Below are 22137 nucleotides of genomic sequence, written 5' to 3'. Positions count from 1 at the left end.
AAGCAGTAAGTAAAAATGCTTAACATGAAGCTTCAGTTGTCACAGCTTGTTATGTTGCTGGTCACTAAGATACATTCCACTTTTATAGAAAACTAAAGGAAGTGAGGCTGGATCGTATGCACCCTGAAGGGCTTGGAATAAGTGTGCGAGGAGGTCTGGAATTTACTTGTGGCCTCTTTATCTCCCAACTAATTAAAGGTGGACAAGCAGACAATGTTGGGCTTCAGGTAAGAAAACACATTCTTGGTCATACTACTGCAACAAGCTCTCTTATTATAATCCGAGGAAAGAATCCAGTCAAAAATGTTCTTTAACCTCCTTATGCAACTGTCACAAAGGAACTTGTGCTTCTAAGTCTTTTTTCCATTTTTTTAATCAAACTCATGAAATGTGATAAATCAGCTAGCCTATTAAAATTCTCCTTTTCCTTCCACCCCTTATTGCTATGTAAACTAAAAATTCTTTTCATGTTTGATTGTGTTTGCCAGTTCTGAAGAGTGGCATAAAAGGAGGATTCTGTGATGCACCAGCATTCATGCTTTATACCCAGAAATATTGAAATGTAAAATACATTCCACAGAAGATCTTCTCTAGCTGGAAAACACAAGCACCTTCCCATTTGCCAAAAGCTTTACAAATATAGGCTAGAACACTTAAAATAAAGGCTAAATGATGAAAATCAGGAATAACAATTAAAAATGAAAATTTCATTTAGTGGGGAAATAATTTATTACGTTTAATTAGATTTTAATTTTAAATTACATTTATATCTTTTGTTTAATATTGTAGTAATGACTAAAAGCAATAACCTGGTTGGAACCCAAATGCCAAATGCACTAGGTACTATAAAAACATAATAATAGCTTCTTCTATAGATAAATTCCTAGGATACATAATGCAGTAAGAACAGCTCTTCTGAAGACATAAAATACTGATGTGGTGATTTAGGGGAAAATACCAAAAGAAGGGTAGAAAAATGTGCATCGTTTCTTGTTCTTCCTCCTAGTTCACACACATATCTTAATTGGGCAAAAAAGAAAAATTGAAAATGAAAATGAAAATTCCTGTTGAGCTATATGCTGGACCTCTTTTTATCAGAAATAAGAATGCTTAACCTATCTAACTGAAAGGGAAAGTAGACAGGGCTAATGTTTGTGAATAGGATGGAGTGTTGCTGATTTAATTAGCCTGGCTAAATTTGATTATGTGCGAAATAAACTTCTGAATGTGTTGGCTCCTAAGAATTGTATTTAATATTTTCCCAAAGTGCATCATATTAGGTATGTCTTACTTTGATATTTATATTTAAATTGAATTAAAAAGTGCATTTTCTAACAACCCCCTTCCGCTTCTGAAGATTTGTGCGCATTACCGGATAAATAGACACAAGTGGTCTAATTCCTGAGATGCCAGCTCATTTCAATTAATTCACACAGAGACTTTATGTTTTAAGATTTAAACAAATGTTCACAACTACATATATATCCATCTAATGAACTAGAGTCACTGTTAGATTAATCCCCAGTACTGGGGATCCATTTTTAATAGAGAGTGATTCTGTTCCAAGGCCTTGTTTTGGTATAAGTTTTATATAACTTCTCCTTCCTGGTGAGTTCCAAAGAAAAATTTGCCAAGAGGTAAAAGCTTGAGACACACACATATTGTGGACTGTGGTCATCAACAACTCGCTTTTCATCAGGAATTTTCTAGGAGAAGAACACCAGAAACAGATCTTTAGTGTATCATTCAGAAACTAACCATATGTGCTGCTCTGGAGATTTGGAAAGGGGAGCATGAATAGATGGTATATTCTCAACCTGTGGTCAGTTCACTAGGGCTGTGTCTAGACTGCATCCCTTTTCTGTAAAAGGGATGCAAATTAGACACATCGCAATTGCAAATGAAGCGGGGATTTAAATCCCCCTGCTTCATTTGTATAAACATGGCTGCCGCTTTTTTCCGGCTCGGAGCTTTGCCGGAAAAAAGCGCCAGTCTAGATGCAGATCTTTCAGAAAATAAAGCCTTTTCTGAAAGATTCCTTATTCCTTATTTTAAGAGAAATAAGGGATCTTTCGGAAAAGGCTTTATTTTCCGAAAGATCCGCGTCTAGACTGGCGCTTTTTTTCGGCAAACCTCCGAGCCGGAAAAAAGCGGCAGCCATGTTTATGCAAATGAAGCGGGGGGATTTAAATCCCTGCTTCATTTGCAATTGCGATGTGTCTAATTTGCATCCCTTTTATGGAAAAGGGATGCAGTCTAGACACAGCCTAGAGGTATTCTCATTCTTATATTCATTCATTGCAAGAAGAGAGAAAACAAGAAAAAGGGCAGTCCCATATATATCTGGAAGATACCAATGTGATTGAAAAGTTATGGACATAACAGGAAAAGTAAAAGTTGTTGGACTAAGCACATATGGACTAAGCACATAGTGCTGCTAATTTGTTTGTCTCCTGCTTACCATTTGTCTCAAACCAATACCAGACATTTGATGCAGTCTAGGTAAAGGTTGTTTTTGGCCAACCTTGATTCAGAAATGCACTCAGATGATGTGCTCTTGAAGAACAAAGGTTGTTAAGGCAACCCATCCGCTCTTCTTGGTGAAAGTGCGAGTGGGAAGGACAATGGTAGTTTCTTCTAATATTTGATTGCCTTAGCATTCCACATCGATAAGAGACAATGAATGAGTCTTCCCAGGAGCTCTGAGCCAGGTTTTACCAAGCACACAACAATTCAGATCTCCATTTGTGTTTCTCAGACAAAGGCAAAAGTGTGAACAAAGAAAAAAAATTCCAGAATATTTTACTGTGACTGTGTTAATTTTAGATAATATGTATTAATATGAATGGGTAGTGTTTTGCTGCTCACCTAACTGTCTGGCTTGGGTTTGTTGATATGTGGTGTTAAGGATCAGCTTAAGGTGCCTCCCTAATAGGGAGCAGTAGCCACTTTCTAAAACTAAGTGAATAAGGAGAGTTGACAGGCAGTTCATTGTTCTAAATTGCTGTCTCATGGTAAAGCCAACTGCTTCTGAAATTTCACCCTTCTGCATTATTTAGCTAAATCTCTACACTTTTTTTATTCCAAAAATGTAGTCTGAGAAAAGATTTAACGAGCTTTTATCATAAAATCAATTTTAGCCCCAGATTTTTTTAATTCTTTTCACATGACAATTATTCCTTGAAGCGGTTACTGCATTTCTAAATGATTGTTTAGTCAAGGAATTTGAAACATTTGAAGTTTTGACCTTTTTACTACAATTTTATAATTTTTTTTTCTGAATGAAGAGCACTTAGCTCTTTCGGGTGTGTCTACACTGCACCCTGAGCTCGAAATAAGCTACGCAATTTGAGCTACGCAAAATTGTGTAGCTTGTTTAGAGTTGGTTTTAAAATAGAGCGCTATCCTGAAATGTCCCGTAATCCTCTTGGAACGAGGTTTACAGGGATGTCGGAATAGAGCACTAGTTATTTTGAAAAATATTTCAAAATAACAGGCACACTGTCAAGATGCGAAAAATACCATTTCAGGATACTGGAAGTATCCTGAAATAGTGCCACTGTCTAGTACCCTTTATGTTTTAATGTTTCTTCTCTGTATTGTGCTGCTTTGTCAGATTCTCATATCTATGAGGAGTCTCTTGAAAAGAAAGGGTTTGAGAATGGTAATAATGTTGAAAAGGGAAGCAATATACAAAAACAGAAGCATGAAATGAATGACGTGACTGTGTGTCTTATTTTAATGATGATGCAAGTGCTCTTTCTTGAAACATAAAGGCAAAATAAAGTTCTTATCTAATTTGATGAAATTATAGATTTTATTAGGAATTTTTCTACAGTGCATTGGTTATGTGAACAAATACATGGAATATACTATACAGCCCTAATTTCCATTACTTTGAACCTTGAAAAACATTTAATTTTACATGCAAAACATTCTCACTTGGATTATGGTAATAGAGAAGGAGACTAGTTTAAAACTGAAAACCTGGACAGATATCCCATCATTACATCATCTCTTTAGTGATACATGCGACATGCTATGTGTTTGTAATAATTAGGCTTAATGGCACAAAAACTCGTCTGGTATCAGTCTTAATTCTGAACTTCCTTGTGCTGGTAGTTTTAAGTCAGGGCTTTTGTGTTATTACTAGAATGGCAAGAGCCATTCTGAGAACCCAGAAGGAGCTGTTGCTTTTGGGTTCACCAGAGTGTGACTTAACCTCATAAAGAAGTAGGCTAGCCTTTCAGTATCCTGAAACTCTGCTATTGATCTCAAACATGTAAGGATTCAAAATAGATGGAAGGAAGTTGAATTAAAACAGAAGCAAATAGCAAACTAACATAATGACATAAGAAAGTAAAGGCATGTTGAAATGAGTGCACAGGTTCACCCTCCACACACATTCACCCTTTCAAAAAGCATTTAAATAGTTCTCTGTGTGGGAGGTATTGTGCCCTCTTGGTTTGCAGACATAACTTCCACCAATGTTAAGAATAATAGACATGTTTTGACTGGAGTCTATTAATAGATTTTATGGTCAGAAGGGACCATTTTGACTGTCTGGTGTGATCTCTTGAATAACAGGCTAAAGGAATGTATCCACCACTTTTGCATTAAGCCCAGTGACTTGCAAAGGAACCAGTGCATATCTTTTAAGAAAGACATCCAGTCTTGATTTGAAGATTTCAAGTCGTGAAATAACCAAAGCACGGCAATGCCTTGGTGATTCCCTCTTTTTTTCCAGGTCATAACCACTACACTGGGGAAAGACCACAATATGGTTATTTGTCTCCTAACACATTCAGTTTCACAAAAGCAGATTAACTAACTAATAGTACACATTAGCCCTGCTAGATACAATCTGTTAAAATGGCTCAATTTCAGTTCTAGAGTAAGCAATGACTGAAAAGTGTTTGACTGAAAAGTTTTTGATATTTTAACTCATAACTGGTTAATTATGAATTATAATTAAGTGGTGCTATAATATGGATTCTTGAAGCATGTATTTCAGAGCTGTTACTTTAAACTCAGTAAAAAGGCCTGCCTTATTAGGTTTGGAGAACATAAGAACATAAGAACATATGTAGGATTTTGTTTGTTTCATTGGTTGGTTGGGCTCTTTTTGAGACTATGAATCAATTTAAACTGAGGTCTTGTTGATGCTGTGGATTTGTAATGGGATAGTGAAGACTTTTTTTCTCTAGGTCACTGATTTTGATTTGACCACAGCCACCGGTGACTGAAAATTGTTACTATTTGATGGCAATTTTGTGGTATGTGAGAAAAAGAGTTGGTGAAGCCTCTAAATCAGTGGAAGGCAGTCCGCGGTCCCCACCACTGCTCTATAGCATGAAAACCATCATCAAAATTGGGACTGCAGAGCTTTGTTTACAATCTGATCAGAGATGCCAAGGACAGAATATGCATGGAAAGTGAACTACTTTCTCCCTTACAATTGGTCCTTATACATCTGGGTTGGAACACACATTGGTCAGGGTTATCACTCTTCTTGAGTTAAGCACAACAGAGGGCTCAAGGAGATGTAACTTCACATCACCTTTGGTCTAGGAGCAGCTAGGGGCCAAGTTGGTCAGATTAAAGTACCTTAAGGACTGCCCTCGTTTAGGCCTGGTCCAGCAGCCAGGAATAGCTGGATCCTAAGGAGTCTCCAGCTTTTAGGAACATGCCTCATATTGTGCATTGTCTGAGGAGCCTGGAGATCTGAAAATGCGACTGAAGACAAGGAGGACCCCTCCAACCAACCTTTACCAGGGATGGCAGTTAAATTAGAGGAAAATAAACCAGAAGTGCTCTCAGAAACTTGGTGGACCAGTAGTGCCTGAAGTGGTAGAAAATCTGTCGAGAGCAGCATGTCAGGCAGTGTGTCCAGTAGAGCAAGAGTAGAAAAAGGCTAAGAGGCTAGTCAGCTTGTCCAGGAGAAAAGGAAACCAAATAACAAAGGGATAGACGGTAGGAGAGGAAAACTAGGCAAGGGGATAGAATGTTCAGAAGAGAGAAGGAAAAGGAGAGCGGGCAGCATAGAAGTGTGTGAAGAGGAAGGGAGAGGAACAGAACAAATAGGAAGGGGGGGGGAGATAGTGTGATTAACCTTCTCCTACAACAGACATTAATTATACCAATGCAAAAATTACATGTAAACCATATGTTCCATTAACAACAGCTTAAAATTCATGATTTCCTTTCCTTTCAGTGTAAGCAACTACTAACAGGAGAGAAGGTGATCTGCATGATTGCCAATGGGAAAGGACAATTCCTTTATTATTGCAGCTGGTTGAAATTTTTCATTTGAAATTTTTTGTAACAAAAAGTGGCTATGAAGCAGAATGGCCTGCTCCTTTAAGAACCAGGAGGCCTTGGACTAACCAGCCCTATGAGTGAGCCAGTTAGCAGCATCTGAGATTAAGGGGCAGAAATAATTGGGGTCAGGTGATAGTGTGACACACTTGACCTCATAAAAGGATAGATAACTTAATTTCTGGGAAGTAACACAGGGAATAAGTTGGGCTTCTGTGAAAGGTCCTGATACAGGACTCCAAAAAAGTCTCCTGTGGGTCAGTGGCCTATCCCAGAGGAAGGAAACTTAAAAATATCCCAGAGGGGCGGCTGAGGAGACTGAACTCCAAGAGTGATCCAGCCAGAGGGATGAGCTTTAAGGTGCTACTAGACTATTTGTTGTTTAAGTTTTTCCTGTTACAGACTAACTCGGCTACCCCTCTGAAGCTTCTGAATTTCTGAGAGAGTCAGAAAACCTTTGTGATGAGAAACTGAAGCAGGGAGCACCTACAGTGCTGTGCTCATCCATCAGGGAGTGATAGAAGGCAAATATGCTCTGTGACAGGCTGTTTCATCACAATGGAAACTTCTGCAAGAAATATTGCATTCCAATGAGATTTTTCAGGTTTTTCTTCAAAAAAAGTTGAAGTTGCTGGGAACTGACAAATGTGGGGCTTTCAACTGCCAAAACCAAGATATGACAGGATGGCCTGCCCCTTTTGGGCCAGCCAGCCCCATTCAATTAGCCCTGCCCTGCCACATGTGGACAAGGTGTGGGACTTAAGAGGAAGAAAGCCTAGTAGCAGGATGATGACTGGGGAGGTGTGCAGGTGAATTGCTCCTTCCTGAGAGCTGAAGTCCTTTGTGGCAAGCTGGCTGAGGAGATTCAGGGAGTCTCTCCACTGGAAAATGTGACGGAATACAGGTGTCTTTTAGGTCTCTTGTGGCAAGTGGCTGAAAAAAGAGCCCAAGTCAGCCTGGGACCAGAGTTCAGTGAAAATGGCTAAGATTTACCTGAGAATATAGAGGACACCCAGCACTGACGAGGGACAAAGAGGACTTTTCACAGATTTTAGTGAGGAGACTGTTAGAGGAACCTTAGAGTCAAGGTCAATAAGAAGTGTGCCCTCATTGAGGGGAAGAAGAAGAATTTACAGGTCCAAGTGTAAGGTCTGTGGACAATGATACCCTGGAAGGAGTGGACTACACATGACTTAGGCTAGGCCTACACTAAAAGTGAACGTTGAATCAAGATACGCAACTTGAGCTACATTAAGTACGTAGCTGGAGTCGATGTACCTTGTTTCGAGTTTCCCCGCCGTCCCCACAGCAGATGCTGAAGGGAGCAAACACTCCTGTCAGTTTCCCATTCTCCTTGCAGAAGCAGGGCTACCGGCAGCCGGTGGGGGCACCCTCTGAGTTCTATTTAGCAAGTCTCAACTAGACTCACTAAATCAAACTCAGGAAGATCAATTGTGGTAGCGTCGATCTTCTGTTTAGTGAAGACATGGTTTTAGACAAAGCAGCCAGGAGGGCATTGGCAATTAGGTAGAGATGTAGAAAACCAAAGGGAACTAAAGCAAAGCTGCTGCTGTGCCTCACTGCATTGCAAGGGGGTGTTTTGGGACAGTAAGCTGTGTAATGGAAGGTTTTCAGTTTTAAAATGACAAAAAATTGACATTTTCATTTTTGTTGCTTTTTTTTTCTTTGAATGAAAGCATTGTTTGATCAGAGCTATCTACCACGCTATGTTTCACCTCACGGAAAAAATCCTAGAATTCCTGCTTTGGTTATTTTTCAGCATGATTCACCAGCTCGCTAGTGAAATAATGAAAACAGATCTTCTGTGTTTTAGTTAATCTGCAGCTTAAATGTGGTGTAATCATGTTTTAAAAATATACCACTGAGAGCTGAGCTTTGCATATGTTAGGTATAATGGTAGTTATACAGCTAATAACCTTAGCCATACTGATTAAAGAGAGGGATTTAGGTCTTTGAAAGAATTATCAGGATACAATTACTTGATATAATTTCTAATTATCCAAAGTTAGGTATGAACTCATGTTGACTATAACAGCTATAAGGTAAGTCTGTGCAATCACTATATAACATCAGTATGCACTCTGGACTGCGCTGAATATAAAAATGCTCTCTAAAACCAAAATAAAAATTAAGTTCCCTCTGTCTCATGCTGCTTAATCTAGAAGAGTTCTGCTTCTAGTGCTTGTGACTCACAGAGCTGGCCTACACTCAGACTTGCATCAAAATAACAAAAGGGGTGAATTTAAAATCAATTTAGTTATTTTGGTACATGTTTAGGATTAAGCACTGATCCTTTGAAAATTCCACTTGCTTCCCCATAAATAAAGATTTTGTTTGTCCAGTAGGTGGAGCAAGCACATCAGTTAATAGTTTTGCATAGACAAGATTTGTTCCATTCTGTGGTAAAAACATCTTTATTTCCCTAAGGAGTCCTATAATTTGATGTGTGAGATTGTCCTTTTCATTTTTTATATATTTCTGATGTTCTACTGTATCATCAAATCAATGTAAAAAAAAAGCAGTACTGAGAAGATTGAGTCAATTACGCTCAGTCTGTTAGTCTTAGTTTATGCTATCGTTATTGTATAGCATAAGAACCGCTATACGGGGTCAAACCAAAGGTCTATGTAGCCCATATCCTGTCTACTGATCCTGCCAGTGCCAGGTCCACCAGAGGAAATAAACAGAACCAGAGATCAAGTGATCCATTCCCTGTTGCCAATTTTCACCTTCTGATAAACAGAGGCTAGTGCAGGGGTGAGCAATAAGCGATCGGTGGGCCAGACACGGTTTGCACTGGGAGCTGCAGGAAGCAGTGTGGGCTGAGCAAGTGTTTCTCAACCTTTTTTTATAAAGTACCCCTTTAAAAAAATATATAAGTACCCGCAGTACCTACAGTTTTCAGACACACACACAAATTTTCTACCATTGCTACACATTTGTTTAAACAACTTAATTGTAGCCAGGCGGGTGATGAAATTTTTGGGTGCAAAAAATAAAAAAATAATAAAGCGCTGTAAAACTTAAAACAAAAATTCAGTTTTCTCCAAATTTCAGTTGTGTTGACGTACCCCCCCCCCCCCCCCCAGACCTCTCTCAAGTACCCCTAAGGGTACTTGTACCACTGGTTGAGAAACACTGGTCTGAGCTACCACTTCCCATACTTCTAATTGGCTGGGAAGGGTGAACTACAGCCAAGGGGAGGTGCGAGCAGCCATACCCTGCAGAAGTGCAGGAAAATATAGTGTGTGGAGTCCCACCAAGAGCTAATCCTGGCGAACTGTGTCCAGCCCGTGGGCAGCTTATTGCCCACCCCGGGGCTAAGAACACCTCCCTAGCCATCCTGCCTAATAGCCATTGATGGGCCTGTCCTCCATGTATGTATCTATTTCCTTTCTGAACTGTTTTGTAGCCTTGGCCTTCACAACATCCTCTGGAAAAAAGTTCCCACGGGTTGACTGTACGTTGTGTGAAGAAAGACTTCCTTTGGTTTGTTTTAAACCCGCTGCCTATTGAATTCATTTGGTGACCCTTTAGTCATGTCCCCCTTAGTCATTTCTTCCCCAAGCTGAAAAGTCCCAGTATTATAGATCTCTTCTCATCTGGAAGCCATCCCATACCCCTAATCATTTTGTTGCCCTTTTCTGAACCTTTTCCAATTTCAGTATAGCATTTCTTGAAGTATTGGGGCATAAGCTTTTGTGATTAAAAATCACTCCAATGCACCTGACAAAAGCTTATGGACAGATAAATCTGTTAGTCTTTAAGATGCCACAGGACTCCTCGTTGTTTTTACAGATACAAACTGACACGGCTACCCCTCTGAGATTTATTGATGGTCACTTGCATGCCCTCCTAACTTGCAGATTAGTTTGCAGTTGCCTAATGGGACAGTGTTAATGGAGGGCATGCATAGAAGTGGTCCAGGAATCAAACAGAGGAAAATTCTTTACACTCCATTATCCTTGAAATTAGCCATAGTAGATGTGTTTCAGTGTGAATAAGCATGATGAAACCCATGTTTGGATGCATAAGCAAGAAAGGTAGAGAATTGTGCAGGACACTTTCTGCAGGATTTGCAGCTCTGTGAGCCGGGAGCCAAGAGAAGTGGGTGGTGATTCAGTGAAGTAAAACAGTGAACAACAGATGAAGGATATAGTGAAATCTGAATTAGTACACTGCATAATAGCCACAATAGAGCCAAGACAACTTGATGACTGCTAAAATTCAGAAAAAGGGTGGATGTGATTCAGTAGCAATTGATCATGTTCACATAGCTCTGCATTAGTGATAGAGGTGGCTGAATATTTTTCCATAGAATGGTTTTCTAGTGGAAAATGCTGTTTAGCTGAAATAAAAACTTTTTGCGAAAACATTTGACTCAGATCAAATTTTGTTTGAAAAAAATTTCAAAAGAAGTTTTCTGATAAGGTTAAAATGTTCTGTTTTGATCATATAAGAACAAAACATTTTGACATTTTTATTCAAAACAACTTTGTTGATTTAAAATGTATTTTATTATATTATGAAATTCTTATTTAACATCATATATATAGTAGCCCAATGTCTGTGACTCTGCAATGCTGAAACGCTGTCTGTTCCCTCTGGGCGGTGCCGTTGCCTCCCCCCATGGCACTCGGCTGACTTCTGCGCCACTCAGCTGGGCTGCCGTGCGGGAGCGAGCAGTGCAAGTGGCTGTTTGGGGTCCGCACTCTCCATGCAGCATGGTGCGCGTGGGACTCAAACAGCTGCTTGTGCAGCTTGCTCCCGCATGGCGGCCTGGCTGAGCAGCCCAGAAGTCAGCCGAGCGCCATGGGGGGAGGCAACAGCGCCACCCAGAGGGAACAGCCAGGGGGCGGGACCTGGAAGAGAGAGAGAAACCATTTGTGCTGCTTGCTCCCACGTGGCAGCCTGGCTGAGTGGTGCAGAAGTCAGCCAAGTGCCACGGCAGGCGGCGAAGGGGAACAGGGCGGTGACATACACGCCCAGGAGGCAGGGCCTGGATCAGCGCGCATCCCTGACGGAGACAGAGGAGAGCGGAGAGAGATTGAGAGGCAGGAGGGGAGAAGAGAAAGAGAGAAATGGAGCGGAGAGAGAGTGAGAGAGACGCAGCAGCAGGAGGAGAAGAGAAAGGGAAAGTGAGAGGCAGGAGGGAGAGAAGAGAAAGAGAGCTGGAGAGAGAGGCAGAAGGTGGTGAAGGAGAGCTGAGGGGAAGAGGGGGCAGTAGGAGGAGGAGAGAGAGAGAGAGAGAGATGGAGCAAGAGACTGGAGGCTCAGGAGAGAAGACCGACGTGAAGGAGAGACCTGAAAATCCCATCTTATGATGGGCTAATTGGCTAGTTATAATATAAAAATTGAAATAAAAAATAATGTTGTCAGAACTAACTGTTTCAATTGATCCAAAACAAACAACATTTGAGAGAGTAGGGATTTTATTTTATAGGAAATTTGTGAAAAAGTTTTCTCTTCATTCTAATTAGGAACAAAAATAAATTTCAACATGTCAGAATCAGCACTCCAAATCACCCACTCCTGGAAAGAAAAGGAAGACCAAAGCTGTCAATTCCATGAGTTGAATCTCAGTTTGTTACACCTCCCAGTGACGGTGGTGGGACTGAGGAGAAGACCAGGATCAGGGGACAGAGAAGTTGTGTACAAGTTACTTTAGAGAGGACCGGGGAATCTAGCTGGGCACTTGCAAAGAGCAAGTGGCTCTGTTAAGAATCCCAGCCCCCAGTCCACCAGCTTGTTAGCCTCATGGGATGTAAGCCTTTCCATGGGTTCTATCTCCTAATGGGGTAAAATGCAAAGTCAGAATTTGTGTTATTCTTAGGCCTACTCTACACTGTAATGGGCCATTGATCTAAGTTACACAACTGTAGCTACATGAATCACGTAGCTGAAGTTGATGTACTTAGATCTGCTTACAGCAGTGTTTTTGCTGTGGTGAGTCAATGGCAGATGCTCTCCTGCTTCTTGTTCAGGTGGATTTGCCAGGAGAGTGCTCAGTGATTAATTTATCAGGTCTATACTAGATGCCATAAATCAAACTCATTGGATCAATCGCTGCCCATCCATCTAGTGGGTAGTATAGACATGTCCTTGATAACAGTGACTTCAACTGAGTTTTGCTTAGGGATAACCAGGGGAGTGTGCTATATAGAGTAGCTGCTCCCTGGCTGGCCTTCCTCCAGTTTACTTTTTATAAATTACAGTGAAAGCTTTGTTATCAGTCACACTGTTAACTAGAAAACTTTGTTAACTAGCATTGCCCCCAGCCACAATACTGCCATGTCTTCAGCCGTACATGCCTGTCCGGCCAGCCATTGCGGGACTTCTGACAGACCTTTCCAGCTGATAGTAGCAGCAGGACCCTCCTTCTCACTCGACCTGCCTCGAGCTGCCAGGAGCTAGATCTGCCAGTGGGGGCAGGGACAGAGCAGTAAACTTTGTTATCCGGCACATTCAGTTAACCAGCAACCCTCATTCCCCACGAGTGCTGGATAACAAAGCTTTCACGGTGGGTATGTCTAGATTACATGCCTCTGCCGACAGAGGCATATAAAATAGGCTACCCGACATAATCAATGAAGCTGGGATTTAAATATCCCCGGCTTCATGAAAATAAAAATGGCCGCCACACTGTGCCGGCTCAGCTGATCGCTGGCACAGTGTGCAAGTCAAGATGTGGATCAGTTGACAAGGGAAGCCTTTGTTGACCGCTCCATTATGCCTTGTGGAACAAAGTTTACAGGAGTGGTCGACAAAGGCTTCCCTTGTCTACTGATCTGAGTCTTGACTCATGTGCTGTGCCAACGATCAGCTGAGCTGGCACAGCGTGGTGGCCATTTTTATTTTAATGAAGCCGGGGATATTTAAATCCCAGCTTAATTGACTATGTCGGGTAGCCTATTTTACATGCCTCTGTCGACAGAGGCATGTAATCTAGACAAACCCTGTATGTGCATGCAGGTGCCTATGCAGGCTTAGGGAACAGAAGGGAACATGTTTTGTAGCCAGGAGCGGTCCGAGGCAGGCTGTGGCAGCTGACGCCCCAGGTGGAACGCGCGATTGGCACCCCGGCCTGGACAGTCATCGGTGGAGTGACGTCATCATCGGGCGTCCTGGGCGCCCCATGATGTCATCATTGGGCGCCCCATTGAAGGCGGTACCTTAGGCGACGGCTGAGTTGGCCTATAGTCACGGGCTGCCCCTGCTTGTAGCTGGTGGTAATCTTCCCTCCATGATTTTTTACCACGTTTGGCTAAGTTTTCTGTTTCTTTGCTTCTTTCTATACTTTGTGGCAAATGGGACAATACAGCCTACAAGACTGCAACAGGGTTGAAATCTCACCTCCTCAAGAAGAATAAACGCAGAAGGAGGAGTTTGCTATGCTGATTACATGTATCGTCTAATGGCATTTCCGTGTGTGATTTTCTTGACTAATCCAGATGGCCTGAGAAACAAGAGCGTTTATATCCATGGTGCATTCGTCTCATTACATTAACAAGCACTGTGCAACAACCATAACTGATAAGAAGTTATGTTCAAAACGGGGCTACAGTCCACTGAAAGAATGCATTGTTCTCAGACATATAATCAAGCCCTGCTCATCTGATCAAATTTGGTTGGTAACCATCAAAAGCAGAGAAGATATTTATAATCAACTTCAGGAAAATATAAAGGCAAATTTGGATTTGGGATCAATTTAAATAAAATACTGCATACAATGATGCTTTTGTTTCATAAAACCCACGTAACAAAACCTTTGACCTGTACAAACCAGTCTGCATCATCTTTCATGAGACATTTTTCTGAAAAAATATTTAGCATTCTGGCCTTTACATATCATTTTACAACCGATCTCAATTAAAGAAATCTTACTCTGGACTTTACTTGAGACTCTAGAGGTATTCAGAGTATTCTGCTGTCTATCTAAATCATTTCTTTTCCTAGCCACATGACCTCTGCATCAAGGAGATTGTCAGTTTACACAAGTTGCTTTGAGAATTTTCTACACTGATCTCTTTGTAAATAAATCAAATAACAGATTTTAATTCTGTTTCTTACTTCTAAGGTTGGAGATGAGATAGTTCGGATAAATGGATACTCCATCGCTTCATGCACTCATGAAGAGGTAATAAATCTCATCCGCACAAAGAAAATAGTGTCCATAAAAGTAAGACGTAAGTAATGCAAAATTCACATTGACAGAGAGAATGCTTTGTTAGCTAATTCATGATCTTCAGGAAGATTTATTTGACATATTTTCTTTTGCAGATGTCGGCATGATACCTGTCAAAAGGTAAACCTAGTGAGGTGCTTTCCTAAATTAATAATCAATGTTCAAATTGGATTGTTCATTTCCTCTTAATCTCTTATCTACCATTCATATCCTTCAAAGCTGATAATGGCCAATTTTACCAATTATTAAAATGCTACACGTTGGCTAATCTGGCAGGAGACTGCCTCATTTGATGCATGAGATTCCTGTCTGAAATAAGCACGCTTATCTTTTTGCGTTATCAGTGGAATCAGTCTTGAACTCATGCAAATTCTATCACCAAATTCACTTAGCAGAGTACTCCAGGGTCCTTGCATTTTCCTAACTTTCAAGGGTTCTCTTTTAGAAGCTGCCTCTGACTAAAGCTAGCTGAAGTTTTGATGATGACTTTTGTAGAAAATTTGAATTTCAGTGGTGGGTTTGGGAATAACTGAAATTTTTTGATAAAAATGTTTACGTTTTTTGAGAGATTTTTTGACTCACTGTATAACAGGTTAAGCTTTTTTTATTTCTCTAAAAACATTTCCAAAAGCCAATAATTTTTTCAAAAAGTTTGCTAAATTATGTACAGGGTCTTTTAAAAACAGTTCTACTTTCATCTGCATTAATGTATATTATTGCATATTTACCTGAAGTTCTTTTGACTACAAAATCAATATAAATCTTTATCAATAGCACCTATATTTATGTTTGGATGCAAAATATAAAGCTGAGTTGAGGCCACATTCAATGTACTCATAATTTTTAAATCATTTTCCTCATAGTTAACTATTTTGCATTTTGGTTAATTGATTTGTTTTATTCTAGCTCGCCCGATGAGCCTCTGAAGTGGCAATTTGTGGATCAATTTGTGTCAGATTCTGGGGTAAGACACCAAATATTTAGCTCTCTGGGAACATTTCATGATTTTTAATTTACTTTGTCCCCTTCTGCACTTATCTTTTTGAGTGATTTATGGTCAAAACACCTGGTAAGTGAAATCTGAAACAACTGTTAATGTCCTCCTACAGGGCTCATATATAGCCTTATCCCTTTTCTACCTTGGTCAGTAGAAGTAGCTTCCATTATCTTCAATGGGACCTGGATGAGGTTGATAGTTCTAAAACATAGCTAAATAGCATCACTTAATTTTTTTAGAGTAACTTGCGATTTTGATTGTCTTCACTTGTGGGTGCCCAAATTGAGATGGCTTTTAAAGGAGCCTGCATTTTCAGAAGGCATATGCTCAGCCTTTATGAAAATCAGCCCTTTTGGGAGGTCTCAAATTAACGCCCAATGTCACTAATTACTCCTGGAAAATTTAGACTTTTGTACATTTTTGTTCAGATGTTCTGGTGATGATAGGACAAGAAATAATGGGCTTAAACTGGATCAAAGGAGGTTTAGGTTGGACATTAGGAAGAACTTCCCAACTGTCAGGGTGGTTAAATATGGGAATAAATTGCCTAGGGAGTTTGTGGAATCTCCATCAATGGAGATATTTAAGATCAAGTTGGGTAGACATCTATAAAGGATGATTTAGATGGTGGTCCGGCTGTGAGGGCTGGGGACTAGACTTGATGATCTCTCAAGTTCTCTTCCGGTTCTGTGATTCTATGAGCACTTGGTAAATAGACTGTTACAGTTTAGCAGACAAATATGAAAATAAAAAGCTCTAAAATCAGTAATACAGAAAATGTGATAGAAATTTTTCTCTTACGTCCTTGCTTTACTTTTTTTCCACTTTCCTTATGAGATGTATTTCATCTATTGTGAAAATCCTCGCTGAATAAATAAGGAGTTAAATTCAGTGCTGGAACAATGTGTTTGAAGTAATTTTATTTGCTCCTCCCACTGGGGCTGAATGTGGACTACATGACAGTGTAACTTAGAAATATGTAGGGTGAAATCATGATTAATTGAAATCAGTGGAATTTTTACTATTGGCTTCAGTGGAGCCAGGATTTCTCCTGTACTCTTTTTCTCTTTCTTTTGCTATAGGAAGGAAAATACAGTGTTGCTGGACTTGCTTCATCTGTAGGAAGGGACAATAAAGAGAAGAAAGTCTTCATTAGTTTGATTGGTTCAAAAGGCATGGGATGCAGGTGAGTGGATGAGTCCCATTTAATATTGCTTGGAAAAAACAGTAGTAGTTTGTGGAGTGAGAAATGCAGCATGGGTTTTGTTTGCATTCCTAATTGTGTAGTGTCAAAGATGTGATATCTTTGCACAAAGTGCTGTTTTAACATAAAATACTGCAGCATAAATGTCTACTTGCCAGATTCTGAACCTCCAGTTAGATGCATCTTTAAGTCACTACAGAAGAATTACTGTTGATCTGCATTTAACCATGTTCAAAATGGGAAAGTGTGACCAGCTTATTTCATAAAAGACACATAGGACATGGTGTAGGAACTTTTTTCCTTTTAGTCTCCTTTAAATCAAAATAAAAGAATTATTTTTTATTGAGAATGTATGTGTCAAAGGGTAAAATTTTAATAAGTACTTACATGACTTAGGCTAGCAACTAAATTAGGGTATGTCTACACTGCCACCCTAGTTCGAACTAGGGTGGCTAATGTAGGCATTCGAAGTTGCAAATGAAGCCCGGGATTTAAATATCCCGGGCTTCATTTGCATCTTGCCGGGCGCCGTCATTTTTAAATCCCTCTTAGTGCGGACTCCGTGCTCGCGGCTATACGCGGCACGGAGTAGGTAGTTCAAATTAGGCTCTCTAATTCGAACTACCGGTACACCTTGCTCCACGAGAAGTAACGGTAGTTCGAATTAGAGAGCCTAATTCGAACTACCTACTCCGTGCCGCATGTAGCTGCGGGCACGGAGTCTGCACTAAGGGGGATTTAAAAATGGCGGCGCCCGGCAAGATGCAAATGAAGCCCGGGATATTTAAATCCCGGGCTTCATTTGCAACTTCGAATGCCTACATTAGCCTCCCTAGTTCGAATTAGGGTGGCAGTGTAGACATACCCTTATTTAGGTGCATAAGGCCAGGTTTTATTAAAAGGTATCTACACCTCTAAAGATAAGATACAGATAAGTGCCTGGCGAAATTTTCAAAAGTTTCTGAGTGCCATTTATTTCATTGTCCTGCTTCAGAGTCACACTGCCATTCAAATTTGGCCCAATTGCCCCTCCTTCTGTCTTTCAGAGCTAAGCAGGACACAGAGCATCTCTTAGCAAGCAGGCTACATGCCTTGGAAGAATGTACCATAGCCATAACTTTAAAAACTGTGGCTGCAACTTTTGAACCAAAAAAAAAAAAAATCACAGCTTTCTTGCAGCATTCTTCATAACGTTACTCATTTTTTCCAAAGATCTCCATCCTCATTTTGGCACTAGAATTATTCACTTGGTCTCAATTTACTCTTTTTAAAAAAATGACTTAAACAATGAAAATAGGGCACTTTTATTCACTACCCACATACTTGCACTGAAAAACAAAAGGTCTACATTAAAACGTATATCGTTATTTTAGTGCAAGTTTGTGTGCAGACCAGCTCTTAGCCAGAGCGGTACCATACCTAATATATTTTAATATTCTCTTCTATGCTCTTATGTAATAAATACACTCAACTGTTTGTAACGCTTAAGGGCATGCCTACACTTTAAGCTGGGGGATGCTCAAGGAGAAATATTCATGTGAGCTCTGTTCAAGCTAGTGTACTAAAAATAGGGTGTAGCCATAGTGGCAGAAGCTACCCTGAGTATGTGCTGGGGGTCTCATATGAGAACATACTCAGGGCAATTATCACTTGAGCTCTGCACATTGCCACAGGCCTCCTGTTTTTAGCACACTTAGCTCAATCAGAGCTAGTGTGGGTATGTCTCCTTGAGCTGGGAATTACATCCCCAGCTTGTAGTGTACACATATCCTGACAAATATTGTTCAGGGATCACCTGTCAAATTAAGAAGAATCGGTTTTTATTATTGGGGGTACAGGGCCATAGTGAAGAGGGGAAGGGGAACAGTTGGCCCTGAGTGCCTTGCTAGGGGTGAGCCAATTTAGTCCCCTTCCACTGTCCCTATCATCCCTCAGCTCGCCTGCTCCTCCTCCACCCACCGCCGCCGGCTGGAGCTTCCTCCCCGCCCCCAAACTCTGCCCCCAGCCCCACCTTCTTCCATCTCTGCCAGGGGGGAGGGTTAGTGTGTGTGGGGGCCTGGCCCCACACTGGAGGGGTGTGGAAAGATGCGGTACAAACTCCCCCCCTTCCTCCCAGGGTCAGATTCAGCCATGCACCAGGTTTGGGGCCACGCAGCAGGGAGAGGCACAAATTTTGCTTTTGCCCCCAGGTGCATAACACCCTCACTATGCCTCTGGGGGGGGATCATTAACTGCTGCTGCTTTACATATGAGGTATAATAGATCGTGAGCTATACATTCTTAATTTTTTAAATTCTGGTAGCAACAGTCATGGGGTTTGTCTTTCATTCCCCATAAAAATGGCTCTGTAATTAGAACATAATATTTATTTTTAAAAGAACCATCCCATTCTATGAGTGTGATTTACAAAATTTAAAACAGAGAATTAGAAAGAATGATAATATAAGGTGTTATGTCAAAGCATTGCACAGATGGAAAAAGTCAGCAAAAAATAAATGTCTATTATAACTGGGCATGATTCTCCTTTTATTTATACTTGTGTAAATCAGGAGCAACTCTGAAATCAGTGGAGTTACCCAAATATAAATCAGTTGTCAGTGAGGAATCAGGTCCACCATGTAGACGTAGTGTAACCATTTATGCTTTATCATATTCCCTTAAATGTACCATATACCTATAATAAAATACCCATGGGCCATGAAGCCTTTTTATGGTGCATGGAAGTAATTTTTATGGTATCATGTGGAGTTGCTACTCTATTAATTCAAAGTGTTCTTTGTTTTTCTTGGTTTATTTTTAGGAAACAGTGCAGACTTTATGGGGGGCTATTTAAAACATTGAATATGGTAATTTCTCCAGCTTGTTCTATTCTAATTAGTAATAGACATTAAAGGATTGTAGGAGGAAAATATCATATTACTTCATATTTTTGGTTATTGTACTTTTTATTGTTTAGAAAAAACATTGTGTTCTTTTTACTGTTCCATATATTACTATGTAAAGAAAGATGCCTTCTGCCATATGAACTCTGGGCCAGATTACAAAGAAATGTTTAGATGTCCTAACATACAGCTACACACTAATGGAATTTTCCAAATCGCTGTAATTTATTAGACCCCTAACTCCCATTGACTTTGCCTGTCTGCATCTAAATAACTATGTAAATCTGTTCCTTTATGTCTTTTGTACTTATCTTTATTCAGAAGATCTCTGTATCTTTGCTTAGCTAGAGCTGTAAGATAAAATACCATTTCCATGCAATGTGCATTCACATTGTGCTGACCAGCATTACATTTCTGTGCACACTTCAAGGTTTCATTTGCTGCCCAGATGTTGAACAACTTCAAGCAAATCGTTAAGGGAATAAAGCGGGGTGCAGACTTAGAAAGATAGGTATAGCATCTGCCTGATGCTGGAGAATCAGCAGTCAGACAGCATGCTTCAGAAAACTTTGCTTTTTGTGGGCTACATGTTTTTCTAATTGCAACTTGAGGATTTTTATCCTGGAAGTATGGGATAGAGAAGGTTTCCTAGGTTTGACTCCCTATTGATCTGGTCCATCGTTCTGAAGAACGGTATTATGTGGTACATGGTTGAGTGACAGTGTACATCTTCTGAATACCCTGAATGAAGAGGTGAACAATTACTTGTTCACTAACATGTTTTATATAGAATAGCTGCTCACCTGGCATAGACTGATAGAGCTCCATTGACCTCAGTGCTAATTTATATCAGTTAAGGATCTGGCTAAAAATATTTTTATCAGTACAGGTAGAAATTCTCTAGTTGGGCACTCTCTGGTCAGGCAACATCCATGGTCATTCATGATTTTAGTTATTCAGATGTCCACTTATCATGGGTGTGGCCAAGATTCCCGCAGTCCCATAAAGTTTGATTGCAGTCCTGACTCTGTGTTTTGTAGCTCTTAATTTACCCTTCACTGTCTTTTAAGAGCCCAGTAAGCTGTGGAAGTGTTGGTAATGCTACTAGACAATACTGACCTCCCATAGTTCAGCAAACTCTCTGGTTCAGCACTGGTCAGGTCCCGAGACTAGAGCGGTTCAACATATATTAGCTATGGCAGGATATGCTGTAGTGATAACATTCAATCCAGTGAGACATATCCCTAGCTGATGTAATTTAACAAAGTTCCCCTGATTTCAGTGAGCAATGGTGAGTTATACAAACTGAGGCTGTGGCCCAATGAGCTTTTCAAAAATCAGTGAGAAATAGAGGAAGCAAATATCAAGAAATACCTAACCTCGAAGCAGACAGTGGTTCAGCAAGTGTGATGTCATCTTCATATTATCTTCTATCGTTTTGTTTTCTCTGCTTACTCCAGCATTTCCAGTGGTCCAACGCAAAAACCAGGCATTTTTATCAGCAATATTAAACCAGGCTCCATTTCTGCTGAGGTGGGACTGGAGGTGAGTGTATTATGCTCCAAGTGAGATGTTATAATTTTATTTTTTAGTAATTTTGCACAGTGATGTGGGATCCATTGGTGAATTCCTTTGTGGTAACCTTTTTCAGTGGGAGGGGGAAAAAGTATAGGGAAACTCTTAACCAAGAATTATACATTATGTTTAATTTATTTCTTCTAGATTGGTGATCAGATTGTTGAAGTAAATGGAGTGGATTTTACTATTGTGGACCATAAAGAGGTGGGAAAAGAGTTTTCTATTTAGCCCCAGTATTGTATTTAAATTAAGTGTCCTATGTATGGAGAGCTCCCAGAAATTGTGTAATTTCTGCCTTAGCCTTGTCTCCAAAAGTGCTGATGCCCACGTAATGCCATCTTTTTAGGGCTGGGAACTTATAAATTCAGATTGGGATTTTCAAATGGATTTATGGAAGGTTTAGCCACTCAGCTCTCATTGAAAAAAAATTCAGTAGTCTACTTAAAAATCACAGCCTAGCTCACTTCCCAACTTTCCTGTGCAGCAAAGTGGAGATGGGGTGGGAGGGAGCAGAGGTAGGGCTGGAGGGGAGCTCAATCTCTTTATCTGATCAAAAAGATCAAGAGATGAGTTGGTGATAAGTACCACCGTGATGAGCAAATACTGGATACTAAAGGGCTCTTTCGCCTGGTGGAGAAAAGCATAGCAAGAGCCAATAGCTAGAAGATAATGCCAGACAAATTCAAGCTCGGAACGAGAATCACATTTTTAACACTGGTGGTATTTCCCCAAGGAAGTGGTGAATTCTTCATCTCCTGTTGTCTTCAAATCAAGACTTGGATGCCTTTCTGGACAAGATACTTTAGACAAACAAAGAATAGTTCTGCAGCCTCTTAGAGACTAACAAAAAATGTCGATGGTATCATGAGCTTTCCTGGGTACAACCCACTTCATTGTGCCCAAGAAGGCTCATGCTACCATCTATGTTTTTTGTTAGTTTCTAAGGTGTTGC

At 40.3% G+C, this 22137-nt stretch overlaps 1 protein-coding gene across 5 annotated transcripts in view; it reads left to right on the top strand.

The window, feature by feature from the left end:
• Window positions 1-22137, top strand: part of USH1C (USH1 protein network component harmonin) — a 96963-nt gene that overhangs the window by 14905 nt on the left and 59921 nt on the right. For all 5 annotated transcript variants that reach the window (XM_075928082.1, XM_006134598.4, XM_075928086.1 and 2 more), the window contains exons 4-10: window positions 89-227; window positions 14417-14525; window positions 14620-14644; window positions 15431-15488; window positions 16604-16707; window positions 21068-21152; window positions 21330-21389. In XM_075928082.1, coding sequence (XP_075784197.1) covers window positions 89-227; window positions 14417-14525; window positions 14620-14644; window positions 15431-15488; window positions 16604-16707; window positions 21068-21152; window positions 21330-21389 — 580 coding nt within the window. The remainder of the gene's footprint in view (window positions 1-88; window positions 228-14416; window positions 14526-14619; window positions 14645-15430; window positions 15489-16603; window positions 16708-21067; window positions 21153-21329; window positions 21390-22137) is intronic.

The sequence above is a fragment of the Pelodiscus sinensis genome, chromosome 4 (genome assembly GCF_049634645.1).
Source record: "Pelodiscus sinensis isolate JC-2024 chromosome 4, ASM4963464v1, whole genome shotgun sequence".
NCBI lineage: Eukaryota > Metazoa > Chordata > Testudines > Trionychidae > Pelodiscus > Pelodiscus sinensis.
Note: the sequence above shows the minus strand (reverse complement) of the source record. Positions and strands in the feature narration are given on the sequence as shown.